At 39.4% G+C, this 24,004-nt stretch overlaps 1 protein-coding gene across 5 annotated transcripts in view; it reads right to left on the bottom strand.

The window, feature by feature from the left end:
• The window catches only part of asap2a (ArfGAP with SH3 domain, ankyrin repeat and PH domain 2a), an 89,240-nt gene that overhangs the window by 15,080 nt on the left and 50,156 nt on the right, over positions 1-24,004 (bottom strand). For all 5 annotated transcript variants that reach the window (XM_017476887.3, XM_017476886.3, XM_053682570.1 and 2 more), the window contains exons 3-13: positions 22,215-22,360; positions 19,624-19,698; positions 13,508-13,557; positions 8,317-8,446; positions 7,982-8,067; positions 5,393-5,468; positions 5,179-5,265; positions 3,319-3,422; positions 3,096-3,165; positions 2,565-2,652; positions 141-189 (exon numbers count right to left, since the gene is read on the bottom strand). In XM_017476887.3, coding sequence (XP_017332376.1) covers positions 141-189; positions 2,565-2,652; positions 3,096-3,165; positions 3,319-3,422; positions 5,179-5,265; positions 5,393-5,468; positions 7,982-8,067; positions 8,317-8,446; positions 13,508-13,557; positions 19,624-19,698; positions 22,215-22,360 — 961 coding nt within the window. The remainder of the gene's footprint in view (positions 1-140; positions 190-2,564; positions 2,653-3,095; positions 3,166-3,318; positions 3,423-5,178; positions 5,266-5,392; positions 5,469-7,981; positions 8,068-8,316; positions 8,447-13,507; positions 13,558-19,623; positions 19,699-22,214; positions 22,361-24,004) is intronic.

Below are 24,004 nucleotides of genomic sequence, written 5' to 3'. Positions count from 1 at the left end.
GAAACGCAGGAAGAGAGCGTGAGTGGAGAGGAACGAGACAGTAATGGATTTGGATGAATGTAATTAGGAGGCCGGGAAAAGGAACTGCACTATGAAAGGTTTACTTTCAGTGCAGAAAACACACACACACACATGCTTACATTTGGCACTCGGGCTCATCCTCTGCCTGAAAGTGATACGTTCGGTCATCTGTGAGATGGAAGGACAGTAAGAGGGGAGAGAGGGAGGGAAAGCGAGTGTGAGAAGAAGGAAAGTGATAATAAAATAAAATTACTGTTTATTTCACATAGTCATGCTGTGCCCACACACACACACACATCATAAACACATATATATATAAAACTAAAAGTCCCTAATTATATATAACAGCTGTTTTTACTCGAGTGTTATGTTAAAAATAAATAAATAAATAAATAAATAGATAAATAAATAAATTTTTCTTGGTTAGAAAAAAAAAAAAAAAAAAAGCAGCAGGGCAATGAGAAAGGCACAAAACCCTTAACCTGAATTCCTCAGCATTATGCTTGCACTGTTATAAATCACTGTATAACATTCCTTAAACCATGTGTCTCAAGACTGACAAACATATATCATATTGATCATGTTGACATGGCAGCTTATGTTGCAACAATGACATGTTACCATTACCCACCATAACAGCTATTTTTGTGCTACAGTAGCTCTTTTGTGGGATCGGACCAGACGAGCTAGCCTTTGCTCCCCACGCACACCAATGAGTATTGGGTGCCCATGACCCTGTTCACTGGTTGTCCTTCCATGGACTACTTTTGGTAGGTACTAAACGCTGCATACCGGGAACACCTCACAAGACCTGCTGTTTTCGAGATTCTCTGACCCACTGTCTAGCCATCACAATTTGGCCATTATCAAAGTCGCTCAGATTCTTACACTATCCCTTTCGTCCTGCTTCCAACACAACAACTTCGAGAACTGACTGTTCACTTGCTGCCTAATACAGTTACAATCAAAATTATTCAACCTCCATTGCAAATCAGGTTTATTGTCAAAATTTACAGACTTTCAGTTGTTTGCAATGAACAAATCAAACAAAAGCAATTGAAATAGTTCAACACATTGAATGCTTCAAGTGGTTTCCCCAAATTCTACTGAAAATGCAACTTATAATGTCATCTCCAGTCTCAAAATTGTTCAACTCCCTAAATAGAATCCCTCACAACAGCACAAATATGCAAAAACAGGTGTTGTCTCAAGCACACCGGATGCAACTAATCAATGGAACATTTCGGGCACGATGGATCAGCGGTATGTCTGGAGGAAGAAGAATGAAGAAAGAACACTCTGTCCACAGTCAATAATGGTCGTGGCTCGGTGATGCTTTGGGGCTGCTTTACATCCTCTGGCACTGGAAACCTGCAGCGTGTGGAAGGTATGATGGATTCATTGAAATATCAGGAAATCCCAGGAGAAAACGTCATGCCGTCTGTGAAGAAGCTGAAGCTTGGTCGTCAATGGACCTTCCAACAGGACAATGACCCCAAGCACACCTCAAATTCCACCAAGGCTTGGTTGCAGAAGTTGTCCTGGAAGATTCGACATGGCAATTACAGTCAGCTGACTTGAACCCCATATGAAATCTGTGGTGGGATTTGAAGAAGGTGGCTGCACCACGCAAACCCAAGAATATTACTGAACTGGAGACCATTGCTCATGAGGAATGGGCTAAGATTCCTCAGGAACGCTGCCAGAAGCTCTGCATCTCGTTTGCAGCAGGTCATAACAAAACAGTGCTCTACTAAGTACCAAAGATGCTTGCCATGAAGGGGTTGAATAATTTTGAGACTGGAGATGACATTCTAAGTTGCATTTTCAGTTGAATTTGGGGAAATCACTTGAAGTATTCACTGTGTTGAACCATTTCAATTGTTTTTGTTTGATTTGTTCATTGCAAACAGCTGAAAATCTGTACATTTTGACAACAAACCTGATTTGCAATGAGGGTTTACTAATTTTGATTGCAACTGTATATCCCACCCTTTGACAGCTGCCACTGTAATTAGATAATCAATGTTACTCACGTCATCCGTCAGTGGATTTAATGAGACAACTGACTAGTGTGTACATATAATGTTAAATCCATTTATGTGGTGCATCCATCATACTAGTCCCCATGCAAGTTGGTACTATAGTAATGATAACACATTAGAATGAGCACATCAGTATAAACCAGTGATTTGTCTTACAGCTCTGAAACTGCCAACTCTGATCATCATGACTTTTCTGACGCCTGTACAGATGTAATATTTTGACAGATGTGTAAAAAAAGAAAAAGAAAAATGCGATAGGGTATTGTGCTATAGTGGTACAGTGCTGGTGGAAGATCCCTTTCATACAAGCTCCTACCCATTTGGGTTTAGAAACGACTCTGTATACCCGAGTTAAACGTAAAACTGAGCCTTTGTAAGACTTTGAGATGAGCTACTGTGCAGGTTTACAGAGCTGAAGGAGGACAGGGAAGGAAGTCTGTTTCCACACATTTCAGCCCATGTTTGAGTGTGTTTCTGTGTGTCAGTGGATCATCATACGTGAGATGAGGTCAAAGCTTTTCTTCTCGTCTGGGTTGTGTTTGACCTGGCAGGTTAGGAGATTGAGCTTGGCTGGTGGTCTGTTTGGCTGTAAGCACAAATAAAAGAGAGAGAGAGAGAGACAGCAAAAAGAATTAATAATGAGGGAGACTTGAATACAATATGAAACTTCTATATCAGTTTCTCATGATTCTCTTTTTGTGAGGAAACTTCTTATTCCTTTTGAAGTTCTCTATCGAGGATTTGACGGCATAGTGAAGTTACACAAAGCCACGCTTCTGCATGTTCTAAAAGTAGGTGCGGCTCTGTTTCTTTCTTTTCCTTTTTCTGGGAAAAGTGGGAAAATTCCAAGCAGAAAGAAACAGAACAAGCTTGCAGCATTACTCAACTCACGCTCCAGTCTCCAAGACAAAGAGTAAACAGTGAGAGAAAACGATCTGCTTTTGGAAGATGTGAAAGTGGGATACAAAGATAAAGTGAGGGGAAAAAGAAAGAGTAAATATGAAGTTTATCAACGCTTAGCTGGCTTACCGTCCCATGCGAGATGGTCAGGTAGCCGTTCTTCACTGTGCACTTCCTCTTCTGCCACACTTTCCGTAAACTGGAGACAGGAAACAGGAAGAGTCATCACACTGCCACTGACAGTCAGTCCATTACTTCAGTTAAATGACATTTTAAGGCTTTCATGATGATGATGATAATGAATAATGCACTCGTGTCCTGTGTGACATTTTGACAAAGTTAACCCACTCACCCATCGCTTTTCTTGTACAGGTTCCCACTGCGCTCTGTGCCATGCTCCTTGTTCCCCTGCGGCTGGTGCAGACTGTAAGTGGTGCTCTGCCGCACCTGGGAATCCTACAAAGCAGAATAAAGATGTATGTATATGTACATTTTTTTCTTTTTTTTTTTAAAAAAGGACAGGAAGTGGTTATTCCCAGGGTCAAAGGAAAGGACAAAACTGATGCGGTCACTTCATTTGAGGAAACTGCCACAGTGGATGTCCCAGAACCCCCAGAGAGGCGACCGCATTCACAAACACATTTACAAACTTAGGGAAAGTAGTAAAGCTTTGGAGTGCAGTACCAGACTAAGATTTCAAAAGTGCTTTTTAATGGAATGAAATATGTGCAAGATCACTAAAAGAGACGGTTATTTGATATGAATTTAAAACACTTGAAACCACAAGGAAATGTTATTAGTTAGGGCAGGAATATGTCGAAAAGAAATAGCACATGAAACTAAGTCTGATTTCTGCACTTCAACACACACCATGGATACATAATCTTTCTTTAATCTTTATGAGGCTTCAGATATTAAACAGTGGGACTATTTTTCAAACTTCATGCAGAGGTGCCAACATTGCAAGCGAACACGAAAATCCGAGCAGGTAGAAAAAAAAAAACCTTACAATTAAAACCCTAGCGCATGTCAGTGGATGGGGTGGCTCCATGCTAACAGCGTAAATGATGAAATATGTATTGTTTGAACTTGTTTTTAACTGCAATCTGCAGAAATGTTACAATTTATAAGGAACCAGCTGAGTGCTTAAGCTTCTTTTAATTCATACAACTGTTACAAAAAAATTTTAAAAAAATAGTCCAGCCCATGACTGGTGTTAATTATATACTTTAATAAAATATTCAAGTATTCAGAATTTAGGAGAAAAACCTAAACAAAACAATGTTTAACCTTTTATTACGGACATGAAAAGAAAACAGCAAACATCTTTTCTGCCCAACAGGATCGAGAATAGTTCAATACATGGGGGGGGTGCAATACAATTGGTGATGCACTGCACAGTGAATTACCTGCTTATTGACGAAGAAATGCAAAATATTCGCCCTTTGGTTTTCTATCGGTTTACAAGTCCAAGGTTTTGCGAATTCACAGATTAAAGTCCATCAAAATAAAGTTTGTGCAATGCGAACGTAACGACAAATACACTCTTGACGGCTTACGTCCTTTCCCCTTCGGTTAACTGGCTTTTGTGCTGGCTGAATTTGATTCTGTCCTGCTTATTTAGAAAATCAGAAACACTACAGTTAAACAGTAGGCACCTCTGTACATGAACAACAACAACAAAAAGAAAGGTACAGGAGGTCAGAGCTTTGTGGTCTCCCACCCCTGAAGCTTTCTTCACAAAAAGTGGACATCAATCGGGCACTTACTCTCCTAGACTTCGTTGGCAAAGGACGGAGGCATTAAAGAAAAGAAAAAAGCTTTCCATCAGACAATTTAAACACGGCATGTTTTACAATAACAATTACACAAACAAGACAAACGCACGGCGCAGTTATCTAAACTCTAAATCTCTTGGCTACTCAGTGGCCACTCAGAGTTAAGAAGGTTGTTTACATTTGAATTAAGAGCATGTAATCTCTTAATGTTTAAGGATTACAAGAGCTACTAAAGCTGGCGGTTTGAGGTAAAGAGCTTCCAGAGTGAACTATTCCAGATAGTCCTCGGTTTGTATTTGTTATTATTTTACCTTAAATTATATTGTACATTAATTTAAGCCTGACTTAAAGTCATGTAAAATCAGTGTGCATGACGTACAACCAAATAAAAACTTACATTCACTATACATTGGGCACAATGAAGCTGGCCTTACCTCTTTCTGCTCCACCTGAAGCTCCGTCTTCAGCACGTCTCGTAACTGTGTGAGCTGCCGGCGTTCCTCATCCTGAGCCTGCTTGATCTAAAACAGAAGGCCAAATCAGCAACGAGGCCAATGTACTACTATTGTTAATAATTCATTAATAACACATAATTATATGCTTTGACCAGGAACCATTGACACACAGCTATGCACATGCTCTGCTCACCGAATGCAGATCAGTGGCCAGTTTCTCTATAGAGGGTTTCAGGTTGTCCACAGCCTTTAGGCCGTCCTGAAAGAAACTGTGAGACAAGATGTACAATCAGGTGTAAAAATACCACATCACAGTAGCATTAAACCTCCACTAACATCCTGCCAACTATCTCAAACACACAGACACACACACACTCAGTCTAATGGTCTAAAAATCTCTATTCTGCGAGTAGCATTTTTCACCTGACTTCTAAAATAATTGGCCAAAACCTACAGGATGAGGCCGAGTCGAACATCTTAATGTGGAAAATATCTGTCTTCTGTCACACTAGTGGAGAATAACAGGAATATTTTTGGCATGCATCTTCGCAAATGGACAGTATTGATCCAGGAACCTTTTCACTTCAAGCTTTTCTCCCAATGGGTCTGATGTATGTATGTGAGAGAGAGGGAGCTTGGCAAAGTGGATTTGACGCACAAAATGTGCTCGCCTTGGGCGACCATGAGCCTGTCGCTGGTACAGCGGTTATCCTTCCTTGGACCACTTTTGGTAGGTACTAACCACTGCATACTGGGAACATTCCACAAAACCTGCCCAGTTGTCTATCCATCCCAATTTGGCCTTTGTCAAAGATGCTCAGATCCTTACACTTGCCCATTTTTCCTGCTTCCAACACGTCAACTTTGAGAACTGTCTGTTCACTTGCTGCCTAAAATATCCAGACCCTTGACAGGTGTCATTGTAACAAGATATTCAATGTAATGCACTTCTCCTGTCAGTGGTTTTAATAGTGGTTATGTAGTATAAAGTAGAGTTAGACGACTGTGTTGGTGTTGATGCCAAAAACTCCAAATCCCTTAGACAGCGATATTCTATCTGCCCACTCTGTCTCTGTATTCTCTTCAGGAAACGCAGAAGTACTGGCGCAGTCTGTGCAGGGAGCACGGGTAAAAGCCATGCTTGAGTAGTAAAAGCCAAGTGAAGAGTAGTTTCACCAGCCAGACTGTGCTTTCCTTGTTAAACAGCCTCCACGCTTTCCTCATCTTTTGTTGCGCTTCTTTTTCAAGCGATAATGCAAGCGAAATAAATCCATCAGTACAGACAAGAGCAGTTTGGAACGGGCAAAATTAGGTTAGGCATGCTTTTATTACATCTAGATTGGACTATGGCAACTCTCTCTATGCAGGACTCTGCATGTAGCGGAAACTATCCTGCCTACAGTTTGTGTAGAATGGTGCAGCGAGGCTACTGATTGGCCTAAATAAATAAATAAATAAAGAGGGAGCATATTACACCTGTGTCATCATCATCTTCTCACTGACTGTTGGTTCAATTGATTTTAAGATTCTATTACTTGTTTTTAAAGCAGTACATAGCTTGGCTCCACATTATATCACAGATCTCCTAAGCCTTTATATTTCGTCCAGGCCATTGAAGTCTACAAAGCAAATGTTGTTGGCTGCTTCTCGGTCTAAGCACCAGTCAAAGTAGATTGGGTATTCTCTGTACTTGCTACTAAATTATAGAATAATCTCCCCCTTTATATTCGCTTGGCCACATCAGTGGAGATATTTAAGTCTCAGCTGAAAATACATTTTTCTAATTTGGCATTTGAATTGGGGGAACCCTGAATACTTGAGACGTGTGTTCTGATATTGATTGCACTTTGTATATGTAGTTTTTGTGTGGGTGTTCTTTGATTTTCTGGTTTTCTGGTATGTGCCTAGGAAAACCCTTCACGTGGTGATTTATTTATTTTCACATTTTTATTACACATAGTTTTGAAAACTACTTGCTTTCAAAAACTGAATGGTTCTCTTTTGCTTGGGACGCAACCACAAGTAAAGCTGCCTTTAAAGATTCCATGGTGCTGGAACATCACGGACATTTGGGGCGTCGGGATCTGATTATACACTGAATTGATTAGGCTTGTGTCCATTTTGTTACGGCACACAGCTATTCAACAACTTGACCCAAGCCTGACATTCACTATGTGAGGAAATCACACTTAGTTAGCATGGTTGTAGACATATTTAGAATGATGGCACTTCAGCAAAAGGCCCAAGCTCGATCTGTGAATAACAATAACAATAATATTTTTTTTTAAAAATGCAATTCTGTGGAAAAACCACACACCTGGCAACACTGCTCCTTCCAGTGCTGATAATTTAGTCTTGGTTTTGGAAGGGGGAGGAAATTCTGCTCAGAACTGACCATTGCTAATTGCCCAAACCTTATTAAATCAAACAGAATCTCCAATAAGCCACATGAGACGTCCTTTCTCACTGAAGCTCGCTTTTAAACGACTTCAGGGCAGAATGAATCTGCATACACACAGCGTGGTGTGACTACACATGGAATAAACAACGAAAATATCATCATCACACCCTTAATGGCTGATATTTGGTCTATAAAACTGGTGCTATGAACATTTTAACTGACTTAGCTGCACAAGGTTTTTATTTGTATCCCTTGTTTATTAATCAAAAGCTCATTTTTGATCACTATCTTCTTACTGTCAGCTGCAAAAGAAAGACTGATGTTGGCCTTTCAGTTGAGACGTAGTTGAATTATATTTAGCTTAAAAAACGGAATACTCACTTGCATTGTGCATGGAAATACTTGATGAGGTTCTGCAGTAGATCCACGCCCTTTTTGATCTTAATCTCATTCACTTTGAGTAGGTACTGAAATCAAAAACCGTCAGACCGAGCGAATATGTCAGAACAAACATAAGAAAACCGTAATCTTGAAGTAAAGCTGAGCGGAAAATTACTTTTGAGGAAATTGAGGTTATAAAGTGATTCCCTAAGCTTGTCTAAGCATGCTCTGTTGCACAATTTAACATGCCATCTAGCCTTTACAGAGACTTTAATAAAAGGATGTACACATTCTCCTTCTGCTCAGTATCTCTCACTGTTCTTGCAGCTACTTACCTCACACATCTGAAGCTGAAAGAAGCGCCGCTCCTTCTCCATCTCCTCTGCTATCTCGGCCCCGCTGATCTCCGTCCGGATCATTCCGTGCTGTCGGGCGTGCTCCTTTTTCTCCTTCTCAATCTTGGTGCTGCAAGGAGCACAAAATGACTTCTTAAAACCTGAACTCTACACACACACACACACACACACGTGCACATTTACATCATTATGTATCTTAAAGATGCTCCAATAGCACAAGTGTCCTACTTTATGGACATAGCATTTCCTTCATAAAAAGGAAAGCCAAAAAGTCACAGGATTCCAGAGTTAGCATCAATGATGGAGTTAGGGCTTTCTACTTCAGGCAAGGGAATCACTGAATTTATTTATTTATTTATTTTAAAATATCCCTATTCTGGTCAGCGTGGTGATGGATCCAGAGTCTATATAGAACGGCACCATGCGTACACATTCGCACTCTCAATCACACACAAGTGTGTCACCATGCTGGTTGTAATGTCCCTTGCCAGAAGAATTCATCAATACCACTTTTTTCTGTCTGGATGCAATTTAGATATTCCTCAATGTGAATACACACATACTAAGCTATAGAACTCAATATGTCTATACAGTCGTGAGAAAATAAGTACACCCCATGAAAGTTGTTGTCCTTTTTTTTGTTGACATATTTGGACAAGCAAACATTTGATCATCTTTGAAACAGTGCCTATTAATGAAGTTGATATACTTGAGCAAAACAACAAGAAAAATGAGCTTTTTCAATCATTTATTCAACAGAAAGATAATCAAAACATGATATTCGTCTGTGGAAAAAGTAAGTAGACCCTTGGCCTCAGAAGCTAGTATTGCCTACTATAGCAGAAATAAGTTCTTGTAGCCATTTTGCATAATTGTCCACCAGGCTTGCTGGAATTTTTGACCACTCTTCAATGCAATAATCTTTCAGTTGTAAGATGTTTGAGGGATTTCTTGAATGTACAGATCCATTTCAAATCCCCCCACAACATTTCAATGGGATTCAAATCCAGGCTTTGACTAGGCCATTCCATAATACTCCAATTCTTCTTTTTGAGCCATTCCTTGATGGATTTGCTAGTGTGCTTAGGATCATTATCCTTTTGAAAGGTTCAACTTCGTCTTTTGGACAGATGGCCTCACATTATCTTCAAGCACTCTGATACAACGCAGAATTCATAGTTGAATCAATAAATGTAAGCTGTCCAGTCCCTGGGGCAGAGAAGTAACCCCAAACCCTAACATTTCCACCACCATGCTTCAGTTGGTATGAGGTGCTTCTCCTGAAAAGCTGTCTTTAGTCTGCACCAAACATGCCTGCTGTTACTGTGGCCAAACAATTCAGTTTTATTTGTATAGCGCTTTTAACAATGGACATTGCCCCAAAGCAGCTTTACATAAATATATAAATTCCAAACAACTATCTTTGATTCGTCTGACTAGAATACATTATTCCAATAGGCCTGGTCTTTGCCTATATGCTCGTTGGCAAACTGTAGTCTTGCAAAGGCTTTTTCCTGGCACGCCTCCCATGCAGGTCAAATTTGTGCAATCTATTTCTGATTGAAAAAGCATGCACTTTGACAAGTGCATGCTTGCTGCAAGACTTACTAGCAGATCCTGTGATGAAATTTTGGGGTTCTTGGAGACTTCTTTTTTCATCAGACATTCTGCTCTTGGGCTGAATTTGCTGGGCCGGCCAGTTTAAAATCTGCGGCATTTGTAGCTTATTTTCCTTACAGTGGAATTATGTATTTCAAATCATTTGGAGATCTTTTTAAATCCCTTGCCAGACTCATAGGCATTTTTTCTGAAGGCTTTATAGAACTCTAGATCTTGGCATGATGACACCACACACCTCAATAACAAAGGAAACCAGCCACTAGGTATGAGAGTGGTATAATTAAGACAGGTTCCACTGAAATTTTATGGATCTGAAGGTGTCAATTTTATGCCATTTTATAGAGTGCATCACCTTTATTAACAGGCAATGTTTCAAAGAGGATCAAATGTTTGCTTTTCCAAATATGTCGAAAACCCCCCACAATTTCCATGGGGTGTACTTATTTTTTCAGATGACTGTAGTAATGTGCTTCAGGAGAGATTTTTCCATCCAAGGTATTCTTTTCTATATACAAAAATCTGACACAGCAACACTGGATTCTCAGATCAGGTTTTGTTTCAATGACAAAGAACCTTTATTTATTACTTGCTGTAATAGTATTGCCATTTTCACCCGGTTTTCCAACATGGTGTAAACTTCAAGCACAAAGACGAGGTTATGTATTTAAACTGACATCGCAGATGACCCATAAATGCACTATCCTTGCATATTTTCCATTTGTTGTGCTATATTAAACCGAACAAAGAGGGAAACATTTGTTGACAGACAGAAAAAAGTAGAAAGCCATTAATTGTAACCATTAACATCCATCATAAATCAGACTCAAGATGGCCACCTCTGGATCCTCTGCCTGCGAGTGTAAAGCCCAGCGGGTTTTCATCAATTTGTCAACAACGTTGACAAAACCCAAAGCCAAACTGATAAAGGGGGAAAAAAAAGATATATAGGGAATGGAAATAGCAAATGACAAAAGAGTGGATCGGTTTATAGAGTGGTGTGATAGCATGTGTTGGCACTGTAGTATCTTTAGCAAAGTAAGCAGACTACAGCCAGATTGTAAAGTTGAGAACAGCCGACCACACACATGCTCCCAAATCACTTCTAAAAACAGCTGGAAATGTCAACTGTTTAGTAACCTCAGGTTTATAGACACACTGCCAACAGAAAAGCAATTTCCTACCAGATGCAGTGGCTCTTAAGACAAGAAGGGCTCACTGAAAGCACTGAAAGCACAATGACCATCCTCCAGAAACTACTTGACAAAATCAATAAAAACTTGCTAAAAGTAGTTGGCATCGAATTTTATTATTGATTAGTTGGTCTATGATATGAAGCACACTGATTGCACTATGCCACTTCACACCACAAGTATTGCCGCTATTTCAATCAATTACCTTATAAAGTAGCAATACAGCATTAAATGCTACATCACTATTTTCTTAATGTGTACGTATACAGCATATATTTTAAAATATACAGCCAGGTCCATAAGTGTTTGGACAGTGACACAATTTTCGCAATTTTGCCTCTGCACACCACCACAATGGATTTGAAATGAAGCGATCGAGGCGAATCTTGAGGTAAACCGTCCGTATTTACATTTATGAAGGAATCCATGGGTTGGAGATGATGTCCATGGGTTACAGATTTCAGACAGTCATTGACTGCAAAGGATTTTCATCCAAGTATGAAAAATAATCATAATATTTACGATTGTGTTTGTCCAATTACTTTTGAGCCTGTGAAAATGAAGGGACCTCAAATGGCTGTAACTCCTAAACATTCAATGCAATATTTTTTGTTAAACCCCTTGTATTAAAGCTGAAAGTCTACATTTCATGCACATCTTAATTGCTTCCATTGTGGTTGTGTACAGAGGCAAAAATTGTCCAAATACGCATGGGTCTGACTGTATATTGCGTGTCATGTCACCATCCTGTTTTCAGTGAACATTGAAGGTGTTGGGAGTCAATTCCTTGATCCCAGGCAAGAGTCTTGTTCAAAGCAAAGTCGAGCCCATTCTGACTGATTCCCCTTGCGCAAACATCAAGCAAAATGAATTTAGCGTTCATGTGCTTCAATTACCAAAAAAGCCAGTGTATATTGGCCTTTATTTTGAATTTAACAGGTCAGAACTGAAGAAAAATCAGGCCTCCCAGTGCCTGTGACCACTGGTCACACTGAAACACTGTAGCAAAAAGGTCTGGAAAAAAGGTCTGATTTGAAAAAAGTGGTTGATAAAAGCACTTGATACAGTCATGACATATTGTCAGTAATAAGTACTGCAGTTCTTATCCTGTTATTGAATTAAGCCTACTTAAGAGCTGTGTAATAGTATTAGTTGAGTGAAATTCTGAAAAGTATTTTAGGGAAAAAATGAATTAATTGGCATTAGTATATTTCTAAAATAATTAACTAACTGATTAATTAGAAAAATAAAAACATCATCAAAATAAATGTTAGTTGCAGCCCTAACAGGGACATTTATATAAACAGTTTCTGCTTCTTTAATCAATTAATTCATCCTTTCTGGAACATCTGTTAATCGTTTCGGTCATCATGTTATTCAGGCTTGCTTTCTTTCAAACGTCTCCCCTCACTCTGTGCTACAGTGCTCATATGCATGGGCACACTTACGACTCTGGTATTCCTTAGTCGGACATCTACTCACAATACTCTACTACTCCAAACCTTTAACAGTGCTGAACAGACACCTGCGCTGTCAGCCGGCAGCTCTCCTACAGCTCGGGGATCAGAGCCGAGTCAAACTGTAGCGCTGATGCCGAGGAGAGTGTGCTTGCAAATCAGCAGCACACCGAGGAGCATTTAAACTCCATTATTTCGTCCACCGAAATCTAGAAAGCCAATAACGATCAAATTAAGGAATTTTCGAGAAACCCCAAGGACAATGAGAGCTGATAGGACCAGGAGGGGGAAATCTCGTGAAGCACTCTCAGAACTCTCAGAAGCAAAATGAAGTGACTGATGACGGGAAACGGTAATGAGCTCGAACTGAATGGCACATAAACAGCAACCCTGTCTTTACTTAAATGGCATGGTATAGGGAAAAAGTATTACCCTTTCAGTAAAGAATGTCCTTTGCTGCTTGGAAAATATATAAAAGCTATCATAAATCTCATACATTGAAGGAAGGAAACAATAAAACACAATTAGCGTGATAGTCAATAGGAGAAGAGGAGATGAGGTGATGAGATGAACAATTAAATTATCTAAAGTGCTGGAGTATGGCTTTAAGGAAGTAAAGTGTGGTTCGGCGTTCATTAAAATGACGCCCGCACAAAGGAAAGCCGACACTGTAATTGTCACATTGTGCTTCCTTTCATGAGTTAATCTTAGGATTGCTGTAAGATGTTATTATTTAGAGAACATGAGGTTTATTGCCATAATTAACTTCAACATGAAAATGTGCAGTATGAACACATTTACTGCTTTTTTTCTTGTTCTTTTTTTTTTTTTTTTTTTTTTTTTAAAAACAGTGTTTATACACTTCCAGTTCTCACTCAGAAGCAGAAAGTTTAAATGGCTTACACTTTGGTCTCATAGTCCTTCCAGGCCTTATCAAACGGCTTTTTCAGATCCTGCAAGGCACAAAACAGAAACACGGAATTAACATTAAACAGGTTTACACTGGTATAAAACCCTGCGACCCTTATACTGACGTATAGTGTGACGTAGAAATAAGGAAAAATAGCAAAAATAGGCAGCAATGCACTAGTAGACTACAATAAACTGGGCAGGATGTTTGACGTACTGCACAATTTAATGGACATACACCATTACTTCACGGTTATAAAGAAAGCACTTGGACCCGCTAATAATATTGCTCCAAGTGGAAATACTGGAAATGATTCTAACAAAATATGCTTTTTATTTATTTATTTTTTTTATTGCTCTATAAAAATCTGACCAAGCTGCCCAGTTTTAGTTAAGGTGTTAAGGGACTTCACACAGTGCCCAGAAGGGTGTGGTTACTGACCGAATAGCATTAAATAAACACTGTACGACGTGTACACTGATTCGACATTATATAAGCATGATAATCCAGATGTTCAATATAACCGATAGTGTACAGGCATATAATACATTTCTGTATATGACGCAATTAAGAGAACAAAAACATGCTCTCCATAGCAGAAGTGCAGAGAGAGCACACCGAGAACCGCTAAAAAAGTCACTGAAGATTCCGTTTGATCTCAGATGACTATATAGTAATTACTTTATACAGTATATAAGATATAATTGAATTTTTTACAGTTGTTGTGGCATGTGTTTTCCTTGGAGAGCCCGTTCTTGCTCTCCTTATTCGGTCATATAATGAAACATAAATTGTATGAACACTTTGAGCTATATTGAACATCTGGACCATTATCCAATTTGCTCTCGGCACCAAATATTAATGCGCTAGAACGTGGGGGAGTGTTTGCCGAAAGAATGGGCACTGTGTAATAAAAGATGTACTCAAAAATCTCAAAATATTTCATGTGTTCTTCATTTCTGCTCAATCTCATTAAGGGTGCACATAATTCTGGAGTGGAATATTAGTTACTGAAGCATATGAAAATTGTATAAAGGTTGTATGGCTACTACGCTGTTTAGATAATCCGTGCGAACCACAAGGACACTGATAAGATTCTCATGATGTGAGTCACAGAGTTATCATAGGAGCTCTGTGGGAACTCCAGGACTGCAGAAACAAGGGAGGCTTGGTAATGCCTGCATGGGTGAGCTTCACGAGTCAGCGAGTCTCAACAGAGAGGCTTCATGTAGCAGTAGATCGCCATCGGAGAGCATCCAAGAATGGAAGCGCTCAAATGGTTTTCTAGTAATGTCTGCATGACTGGACGCAAAGCACAGGATTAACCACATACACAAATGTGTGACAATAGAGGTCTCTGGGGACAGACAGTGGGATGATAGGATTTAGTGATTTGGGTATGACATCAAGCTTTGCAAGGACCACACTGCTGCTCCAGCATTACTCAGAAGTTCCCACACCAGCTGGCTGAGGACAGAAAACACACCTTTCTTTCCTAGCAACAAGCACTATGCCACATATACAACCCCAATTCGAAAAAAGTTGGGACGTTGTGTAAAATGTCAATAAAAACAATGCATTGATTTGCAAATCTCATAAACCCATAGATCATTCACAATAGAACATATCAAATGCTTCAACTGGGGAAATACCATTTTAAGAAAAAAAAAAGTCAATTTGAATTTGATGGCCGCAACACGTCTCAAAAAAGTTGGGACGGGGGCAACAAAAGGCTGGAAAAGAAAGTGTTATTAAAAAGAAACAACTGGAGGTTAAATAGCTATTCAGAGTCTTCGCAATTTTACGTTGAGGGACATTATTCTGAAATCGTTCCATAAATTGTAGATGCAGTTTTTCACAGATTGGTGAACCTCTGCCCATCTTTACATCTGAAAGACTCTGCCTCTGTAAGATACTCTTTTTATACCCAATCATGTTACTGACCTGTTGCCAATTAACCTCCAGCTGTTTCGTTTTAGGAACACTTGCTTTTCCAGCCTTTTGTTGCTCCCGACCCAACTTTTTTCAGATGTGTTGAGGCCATCAAATTCAAAATTACCTTATTTTTCCCTTAAAATGGTACATTTCTTCAGTTTAAACATTTTATACATTTTCTCATTCACCCATTCACACACACACACACCAATAGTAGCAGAGCTGCCATGCAAGGCGCTAACTTGCCATCGGAAGCAACTTGGGGTTCAGTGTCTTGCCCAAGGACACTTTGGAATGTGGAGTCATATGGGCCAGGAATCGAACCGCTAACCATACAATTAGTGGACAACCCGCTCTACCAACTGAGCCACAACCGCCCCATTGTGAATAACATATGGGTTTATGAGATTTGCAAATCATTGCATTGTTTTATTTACATTTTACACAGCATCCCAACTTTTTTGGAATTGGGGTTGTACACCAAATACATATAAAAATGTATTTCAATGTTTTTATCTACATGTTCATGTACTTTCATCAAGAAATGTAAACTGCTTCACAGAGGGTTGTGTTTGAGCTGCATTTAGCTTCAGGTTTACCCTTTGGCTGTAGTGACTGGAGCATGAAAGGCACAGACTTGGGTTAATGGCTCATTTGACAGCTCACATCTAGAGTCCTATAACCTCAATCCATTAGTGCATATCTCCATCTGAGCTAGACTAAAATCAGCATGCCTTCAGGGAATATTAACATGTAAAGCCTGGTTGTATTACAAACACGCTGTAAAGCTCCTTTAAATATAAACACTAAATAAAAGCGCCATTAAATATGAACACTCAGTAAAGCTCCTTTAAATATAAACTCTCTATAAAAGCACCTTTAAATATAAACACTCTAAAAACCAGTTAAATAAAACACTCTTTACGGGCCAGCTAAATACAAACACTCTGTACAGCCAAATAAAATAAATAAATAAATAAAAACACTCTAAAGCCAATTTAAAATACAAAGACTCTGTAAAAAAAATAAACAGCTCAATATAAACACAAAGTCCAATTCAACACAAAAACTCTGTAAAGCCCGGTTAACTACGAACACTCTATAGTTTGGTTAAAATACCGACACTAAATAAAGCTTAGTAAAATACAAACACTGCGTCAAGCTTCATTAAATATAGGGATGCACCGAATGTTCAACAACCGAAATTATTCGGCCAAAAATAGGAAAAGAAAAAAAAAAAGGCGCTTTCGGTGTTCGGCCGAATAAGTGAAAAGGCCGAATAAATTTGACCGAACAATGACGTGTCTGATGACGCGAGAAAATAGCCTAGCAACCAGAGTGAGACGCACGAATGTCACGACCTCGATGAGGGTGCACGCATGCACGAGCTACGTGCTCTCCGGATGTTTACTGTGGACACGTGGGTTTGTTTTGTTTCTGTTCCGGAGCATGTTTCTGTCACGTCGCGAGACGTAAGGGAGTAGAGTACGGAAGCAGGTAAAGACGTATTTATTTAAGGGCAGGCAGACAAATCGTAATCCAAAAAACGTAGTCAAGACAGGCAAAGGGTTATCGGGTTATCGGCAAACAGGCATAAACGGGGCAAAGCAGGAATCAAAGTCACAGTCACAGAAAACAGGGTCAAAACACAAAACAAGAAACATGAACTAGTACTATGGACTGGGAGCGGAAAACCAGCAAGGACTAAATGAACTAATCTATAGTTTAAACTAACTAAATCTATCAAGGAACATAACATTAACAATGTATCTAACTATACTATATCTACTATAATACTCCACGAGTAGAATAGAACCATTTTTTGCACTCGTCAATGCTCTTTTTAATGCTCTTTTTTGTTGTAGGCTTCGGAGTGTTCTCATTCTTTCAGCAGTCAGTTATAGGCTTAACCTACGCTATTCAAGGGGGGCTCAAAGATGACCACATGAAAATATTTTTATTTTACTCATTTATTTATTTAAAGTTATATTGTGTCTTGTTGGTAGCCCACGTCTGCTGGAATGAAAAAAAAAAAAAGTTCAGTGTTAAATAAATATTATTTAATTGTAGTTTTTGTAAATGATTTTTTTTATTTGAAAAGCAAGGCAAAATAGTAAAAAGCACATTTTGACAATTTAATTTATGCAATGGTGAAAAAAAATGGCAAAATAAATGGGAAAAAAAAAAAAAAAAAAACGTGTTCGGTTTTCAGCCTTCAGCCAAGGTTTTCATTAAATTCGGCTTCGGCCAAGAATTTTTATTTCGGTGCATCCCTAATTAAATCCAAACACTTTGTAAAGCCTGGTTGTATATAAACAATCGGTAAAGCCTGGTTAAGTACAAACTATCCATAAAGCCTAGTAAATACAGAACAGACTCGGGCCTCAAAGTCATCTGGTAAAATTAGTAGGCATGTCTTAACATGAGATTAAAGTAACAATTTGATCAAACTATACTAATGTGGGTATTGATCCGCTCATAACATCTCAGCTTTTGCCATTGTTTCATCATGTTAAAGGAATACTCTAGTATTATCTTGATTTATCTGTCACATATGTGGTATAGCAACACAGTCATTTTTGACACATTTCCCTGTACTTGGAAAAGAAAAGAAAATGTGTTTGCTCTGAACTTACTTACTAAGGCTGTAGTTCGGGCCAGCATTCGAACACTGGAGCAATACAGTAAAAAGCAACTTGGGTTCACCTCAGTCATGCAGCATCAGATGAAAACGGAAGTATTTGTGTGTTTCCATGTTTACGTTCACAACTTAACCACAAGTTCTTCCACATGAAAGACTAATCCCATCTGGACCAATTCTACAGATTTAAAACTTCATTTACAAATACCTTTGACTGAAAAATGAGTAAAGGTTTTTTTCAAACCAGATTTTTCCATTATATTCTCAATTTTGCACATACTGTAAGCTACAAATGTAAATGTAGATTAGGTTGGAAACTCCGGGAGTATTCATTTAAACTTCATGAAGTTTGATGGGGCTCAGGTTGCTAAAAACAGTATCTAAATTAGTGCTTTCTAGCTGACAGATCGGTGAAAAGGTCTATAAGTGCTCTTGAAGATGAGAGAGGGATTTTTTTTTTGTTATAAAGCAGAGAGTAGAAGGGTCCCAGTGTGTTAAGTCTGGACTTTATCCCAATTATAGCCTAGCTAGGAGTGCCTAACAACTTCAGTTACACATTCATGAAAGAGCATCTCCATGAGAGCGTTTCACTCTCCTCAGCTCTGGGCCCCTTCACCACGGGAAACAGAGAGAGAGAGAGAGAGAGAGAGAGAGAGAGAGAGAGAGAGAGAGAGGGAGAGAGAGAGAGAGAGAGAGAGAGAGAATGAGAGAGGGAGGGCGAAAAAGCAGGGAGTCTCCAGGGAGACGAGACAGAAGCAATGAGAAGCGGTCTCATTAGGAGCAAATCGCGTCATGCTTCATGTAGGAGCTAACGAATCGCGGTCACATGGTGCTGGGGAGGGTCACGAGGTCAAGACGGATTTTAATATGCCATAATCAAACCCATCTGTCCATCTGCTCTCTCGCACACAAATTCAGCATGTCACTCACAACTGACTCGATCAGATGTATTTAACTTGGGGCGAGGGGGGAGGATCCCCCCCCTGTCTTCACTAATTGTGTCAATTACTATTATGAAATCCTTTGCTCTCCATTTAATAAGCTGAAGAGCACAGACTGGAAAACTCTCAGCTACCCACATGAAAAGAGAGTAATAAGAAAGCTGCTCTGTTTTAGACTTTATGCAGGGGGAAAGTGTTGACTGTGGAGTCTTAAACCTATACTTTAGATGTGAATTTATGCATTCCTTAACCGTATAACAGACTTGCAGTCTCTCTCTGGTCTCCACGGCAGTCTACTGCACTGCTTTGTTCTCAAACGCTTTGTTGCCACCATCCAACACACCATATAATTACATAAAACATCCTAAGTTTAACATTTATTGTTTATTGTAAGCAAATTACATGTGCAATTTCGACTGTTTACTCAGATTACCGAGGTATGTTTATTAGATTCGCCCTCGATTACAGCTTACTATTGTGTTTACTGCTATACCTGAGGCCAACTAAAGTTTAACTGAAGGTTGTAATGACACAGGTGAAAAAGCCTCAACACCACAAAATGCAGCAAAGAAACCTAAACTGATGTACTTACCCCCTTCACCCCTTTCAGATCGCCCTTCAGAAGACTGTCCAGAGGAAACGTGATGATGTTATTCATGTTCTGAAACTGGAGCAAGAACAATCATTAAACAAGATTTTCCCTAGAATTTTCTGCTGCAATGGAGATTATTATCGCGTGCAGTGGCAGAGAAACCTCTAACATTAGGATTGCTTTCATTACATTAGGATTCTCATTAGCATTTGAAAAGAATCCATCCTGAATACAAATTTGGTGCCGGTACAACTGCTTGGCGAGCTCAGAAACTCATTAAAGCCCGCCAGATGTGTTCTGTAAGCATATACACCGATCAGCCATAACATTAAAAATCACCTGCCTAATATTGTGTTCTCCATTGCGCCACCAAAACAGCTCTAACCTGTCGAGGCATGAACTCCACAAGACCTCTGAAGGTGTGCTGTGGTATCTGGCACCAAGATGTTAGCAGCAGATCCTTTAAGGTCTGTAAATTGCGAGGTGGGGCCTCCAAGGATCGGACCTGTTTGTCCAGCACATCCCACAGATGCTCGATCGGGATTGACTTTGGAAGCCAAGTCAACATCTTGAACATGTCATGTTCCTCAAACCATCCCTGAGCAATTTTTGTGGCAGGGCGCATAATCCTGCTGAAAAACTCCACTGCCATTAGGGAATACCGTTACCATGAAGGGGTGTGCCATCTCACTGGATGTCTTTCCTTGGACCACTTTTGGTAGTTATTGGGAACACCCCACAAGAGCTGCCATTTCTGACCCAGTCGTCTAGCCATCACAATTTGGGGCTTGTCAAAAACGCTCAGATCCTTACAATTGCCCATTTTTCCTGCTTCCAACACATCATCAACGTCGAGAACTGACTGCTCACTTGCTGTCTAATATATCCCGCCCCGCGACAGGTGCCACTGTAATGAGATAATCAATGCTATTCACTTCACCAGTCAGTGGTATTAATGTTACGGCTGATCGCTGAATAGACCTTCCATCTAATCCACGTCACACGCATCCTCACGCTTCATTTTTTAAAAATTTTTATTAAGGAAACTAATTGAAACTAATCCAAATGATAACCGTGTCCATAAAACATGAGAGATGGGGATAGTCGATGTTAAGTCAGCTGTATTTACAATACTGCTATGTTTATTCTGCTTAACCATAAGTATAATTATTGTGCAAACACACTGTGGACTTGTGGGCTAGAGACAGGCTGTCAAACAAATGCAACAGGGCACATGAGCTCACATTTTACACGCTTCACAGAACTCTTCGGGATCGTGGCTCAAATGGATGCGTGCTTTGTGTGATGTGTCTAAAAATGCTTTGGAAACGCGTCCAGTGTTAAATGACGGACTCCAAATGCAGAAATATATCACCCGCTGTAGCAACCAAGAAAACTCTTGGAGGAAAAAATGAATTGATAGAGAGTAAACAGTGGAGGTGGGACACTGAGAACATGTACATTCTTAGTGAAAATCAGTCCATACAGTTATATTGTGATCGTTGCAGCTAAAAATGCTTGATTTTGCTGCAGCTTTTTTTCTAAATTGTGATGCAACTTGCCATGCAATTCTACAAAATTGTTTCGCCATGCAATTCTACAAAATAGTTTTTTCTGGAAAATAAACCCATAGGATTTACTCTTTATTCCTACAGAAATGAAACTGTGGTATGAATGAACTAGCCACTATGGAATAAAAACTATAAACTGACTGATGACTGTAGAGTATAAGAGCCTTGGATTATAGCCCTTCTGGATAAGTGGATAGCACGTTCGCCTCACACCTCCAGGGTTGGGGGTTCGATTCCCGCGGCTCTGTGTGTGCGGAGTTTGCATGTTCTCCCTGTGCTGCGGGGGTTTCCTCCCCCAGTCCAAAGACATGCATGGTAGGCGGATTGGCATGTCCAAAGTGCCCGTATTGTATGAATGGGTGTGTGAATGGAAGGAGCCCTGATGGCGCACCCTGGGCAACGTTCAGTATCATACTGCTGAGCAGCTAATCCTTCCACCACGATGGTTCCACTATGAAGTGGAACCTCGAAGATAGCCCTTCAGCGGCTCACAAAAATGCCCGGGCAGACTGAGTTCGTGTTCTGAGACTGAGTTCCTGCCATAAAGCCACAAATGACGGTCACATTGCCAAGCACACGTGACATATTAACCAGAAATAAACGCTCACATCCATTACTAGTTCCAAGACTATTTTAGCAAATGAAACTATCTTAAATATAGTCCAATTTAACTAGCATTTCCTACTATAAGACTACAGTAAAGCAAATACATTATTAATACATGATTAAACCTATTTTTAGCCTTTGGATTTTTTTTGTTACTAATTAAATGCTTGAAATAGTCTCGTTCTATTGGCAGATCGCTATTTATTTCTGAAAAGCAGCAACAGTATTTCCCAATAGAACAAGAAAATTAGTTAAAACATTTCAATAATATGTGGTTTATATATGGTTTATTATAATCTTATAATAAGAAATACTAGGTAAGTGTGATTATATTTAAGATATTTTTACTTGCTAAGACTTTTTTTTTTTTTTTTTTTTTTACCAACTCCATTCAGACATATGAACAGCACTCACCAGATTCTTGAAGAGGGCGGTGAGCTCCTTGGTAAATACGGAGAACTTGAGGAAGGCTGAGCCAAGGTCAGGGTCATCCCGGTACACGCAGTTCTCACCGAACTTCTCCAGAGCTTGGGTGTACTGCTCCTCATTCTCAACGTGAGCTGAAAAAAGTGAGGAGAAGAGAAAACATGAGCTGTAACACAATCTGCAGTAAACCGAGTGAAGGGAAGACCTTCGCAACCTATTATAATATGATCCCATTTAACACAGCACATGATAATAATTATCTGAGGGACAACACTAAAGCTGGTTTTATACTGTGCGATTCCAGAGGTCTTTTACGATTATTACTTCTCACCAATGCCGTGTTTGTAGCTGTTCTGTGAATTTTGTGTAATCATATGCTGTCCTCCTATTGGTGGATTTTAGATGAGTGTCATAACAACTTAAGATTTGAAGCAAAATTTTCTGATACCGCCAGAACTTTGTCCTCGACTGTCTTTGGTCTCGGTGGCACTAAATCAGCTGCCGGTGTTTTTGTCTCATTAGATGTTCTAAGACTACTGACCTCAACTCATGACCGCAAAAGTTATCCTTTACAATGCATGATTGTGCCTGCGACAGCAAAATATCGTCCAGCACAAAAGCCAGCTTAAAGCATCCGAGTAGTGCAAAAGCTGAAATAATGCAATCAAAAATTTGGCCAGCTCTCACTGAAACAGATTAAGTGCTTTCTCTAACAAACGGCTTTTCTGTCTCGCTTCCTGTCGTCTCCTTGTTTTGGGATTCTTTCCTCTCACTCCTATTGTGTTAAACCAGGCACATTGGATCTGCTTATTATTTCAATCCCTTTATTTCCACTCTGTGTGAGATCCTGATAGCAGACAAATGGCAATTCAAACATGTCCAAAATCCCAGAACTTCCTCTTGTCCTTTCCCTATCTACATCCTCTTGCCCATGTTAACATGAGAGAACATGCAAAAAGGCAAACAAGAGATTAGTTAATTCCCCCAACTACATTTGGAGATTCTCTGGTCTTGTTAGCAATTAGCCCACTTTTCTCTCGTTTGTCTCTGGTAATGTGTGGAATGCACAAGCCTAAACATGTCATAAGAGTGCACTGCAGGCTATATGTGCGTGTCGGTGTGGATTATAATGAACACCTGCAGGGTTTACAGGACGTGCTTGTATGTGTGATGTCTGCTGTTGTGGTCATCAGCTAAACAGTTACTCATACTCAATGTCTTCCTGACTGTCCCGACTTTTGGAACAATTCTCAAGCACATCATATCATCAGAAAAAATCGACACATTATTAAACAAATGGGACCACTGGAGAAAAAAACCTAAGAACAAACTGTGACCAGGGTCTTTTCCTTTCTGAACACTTTTTTACATTTGATTACAATTTATTGTTAAATACATTATAACACTATTGGCAATAAAACAGAGAAAATTTTAACAAGTACTCAATCAAATACATAAATATGCAGACAGAAGGATCTTATACATTGTCCGCTCTAACAGTCCGAGGTAGTGCTTAATTAACGGCAAGTGCACTTTTTTTAAATGAAGCAGTTACTGTAAGAGTGTTACAGTAAGTTAGTCTAGATTTCTCTTACAGTTGACAGTTTTAGTATCTGTTGTAAGACAGTGGTCCAGTTTGGCCTTTTCCAGTTAGAGCTAGATTGATTTCCTGTTTTTTTATTTATTTTTTTTATTATTTTTTTTTTTATTTAAATCACAAACATTTCTCTGTTCGGTTATATATATATATATATATATATATATATATATATATATAT

The sequence above is a fragment of the Ictalurus punctatus genome, chromosome 9 (assembly GCF_001660625.3).
Source record: "Ictalurus punctatus breed USDA103 chromosome 9, Coco_2.0, whole genome shotgun sequence".
Lineage (NCBI taxonomy): Eukaryota > Metazoa > Chordata > Actinopteri > Siluriformes > Ictaluridae > Ictalurus > Ictalurus punctatus.
The sequence above is the reverse complement of the archived record's forward strand: the minus strand, read 5'-3'. Positions and strand labels throughout refer to the sequence as shown.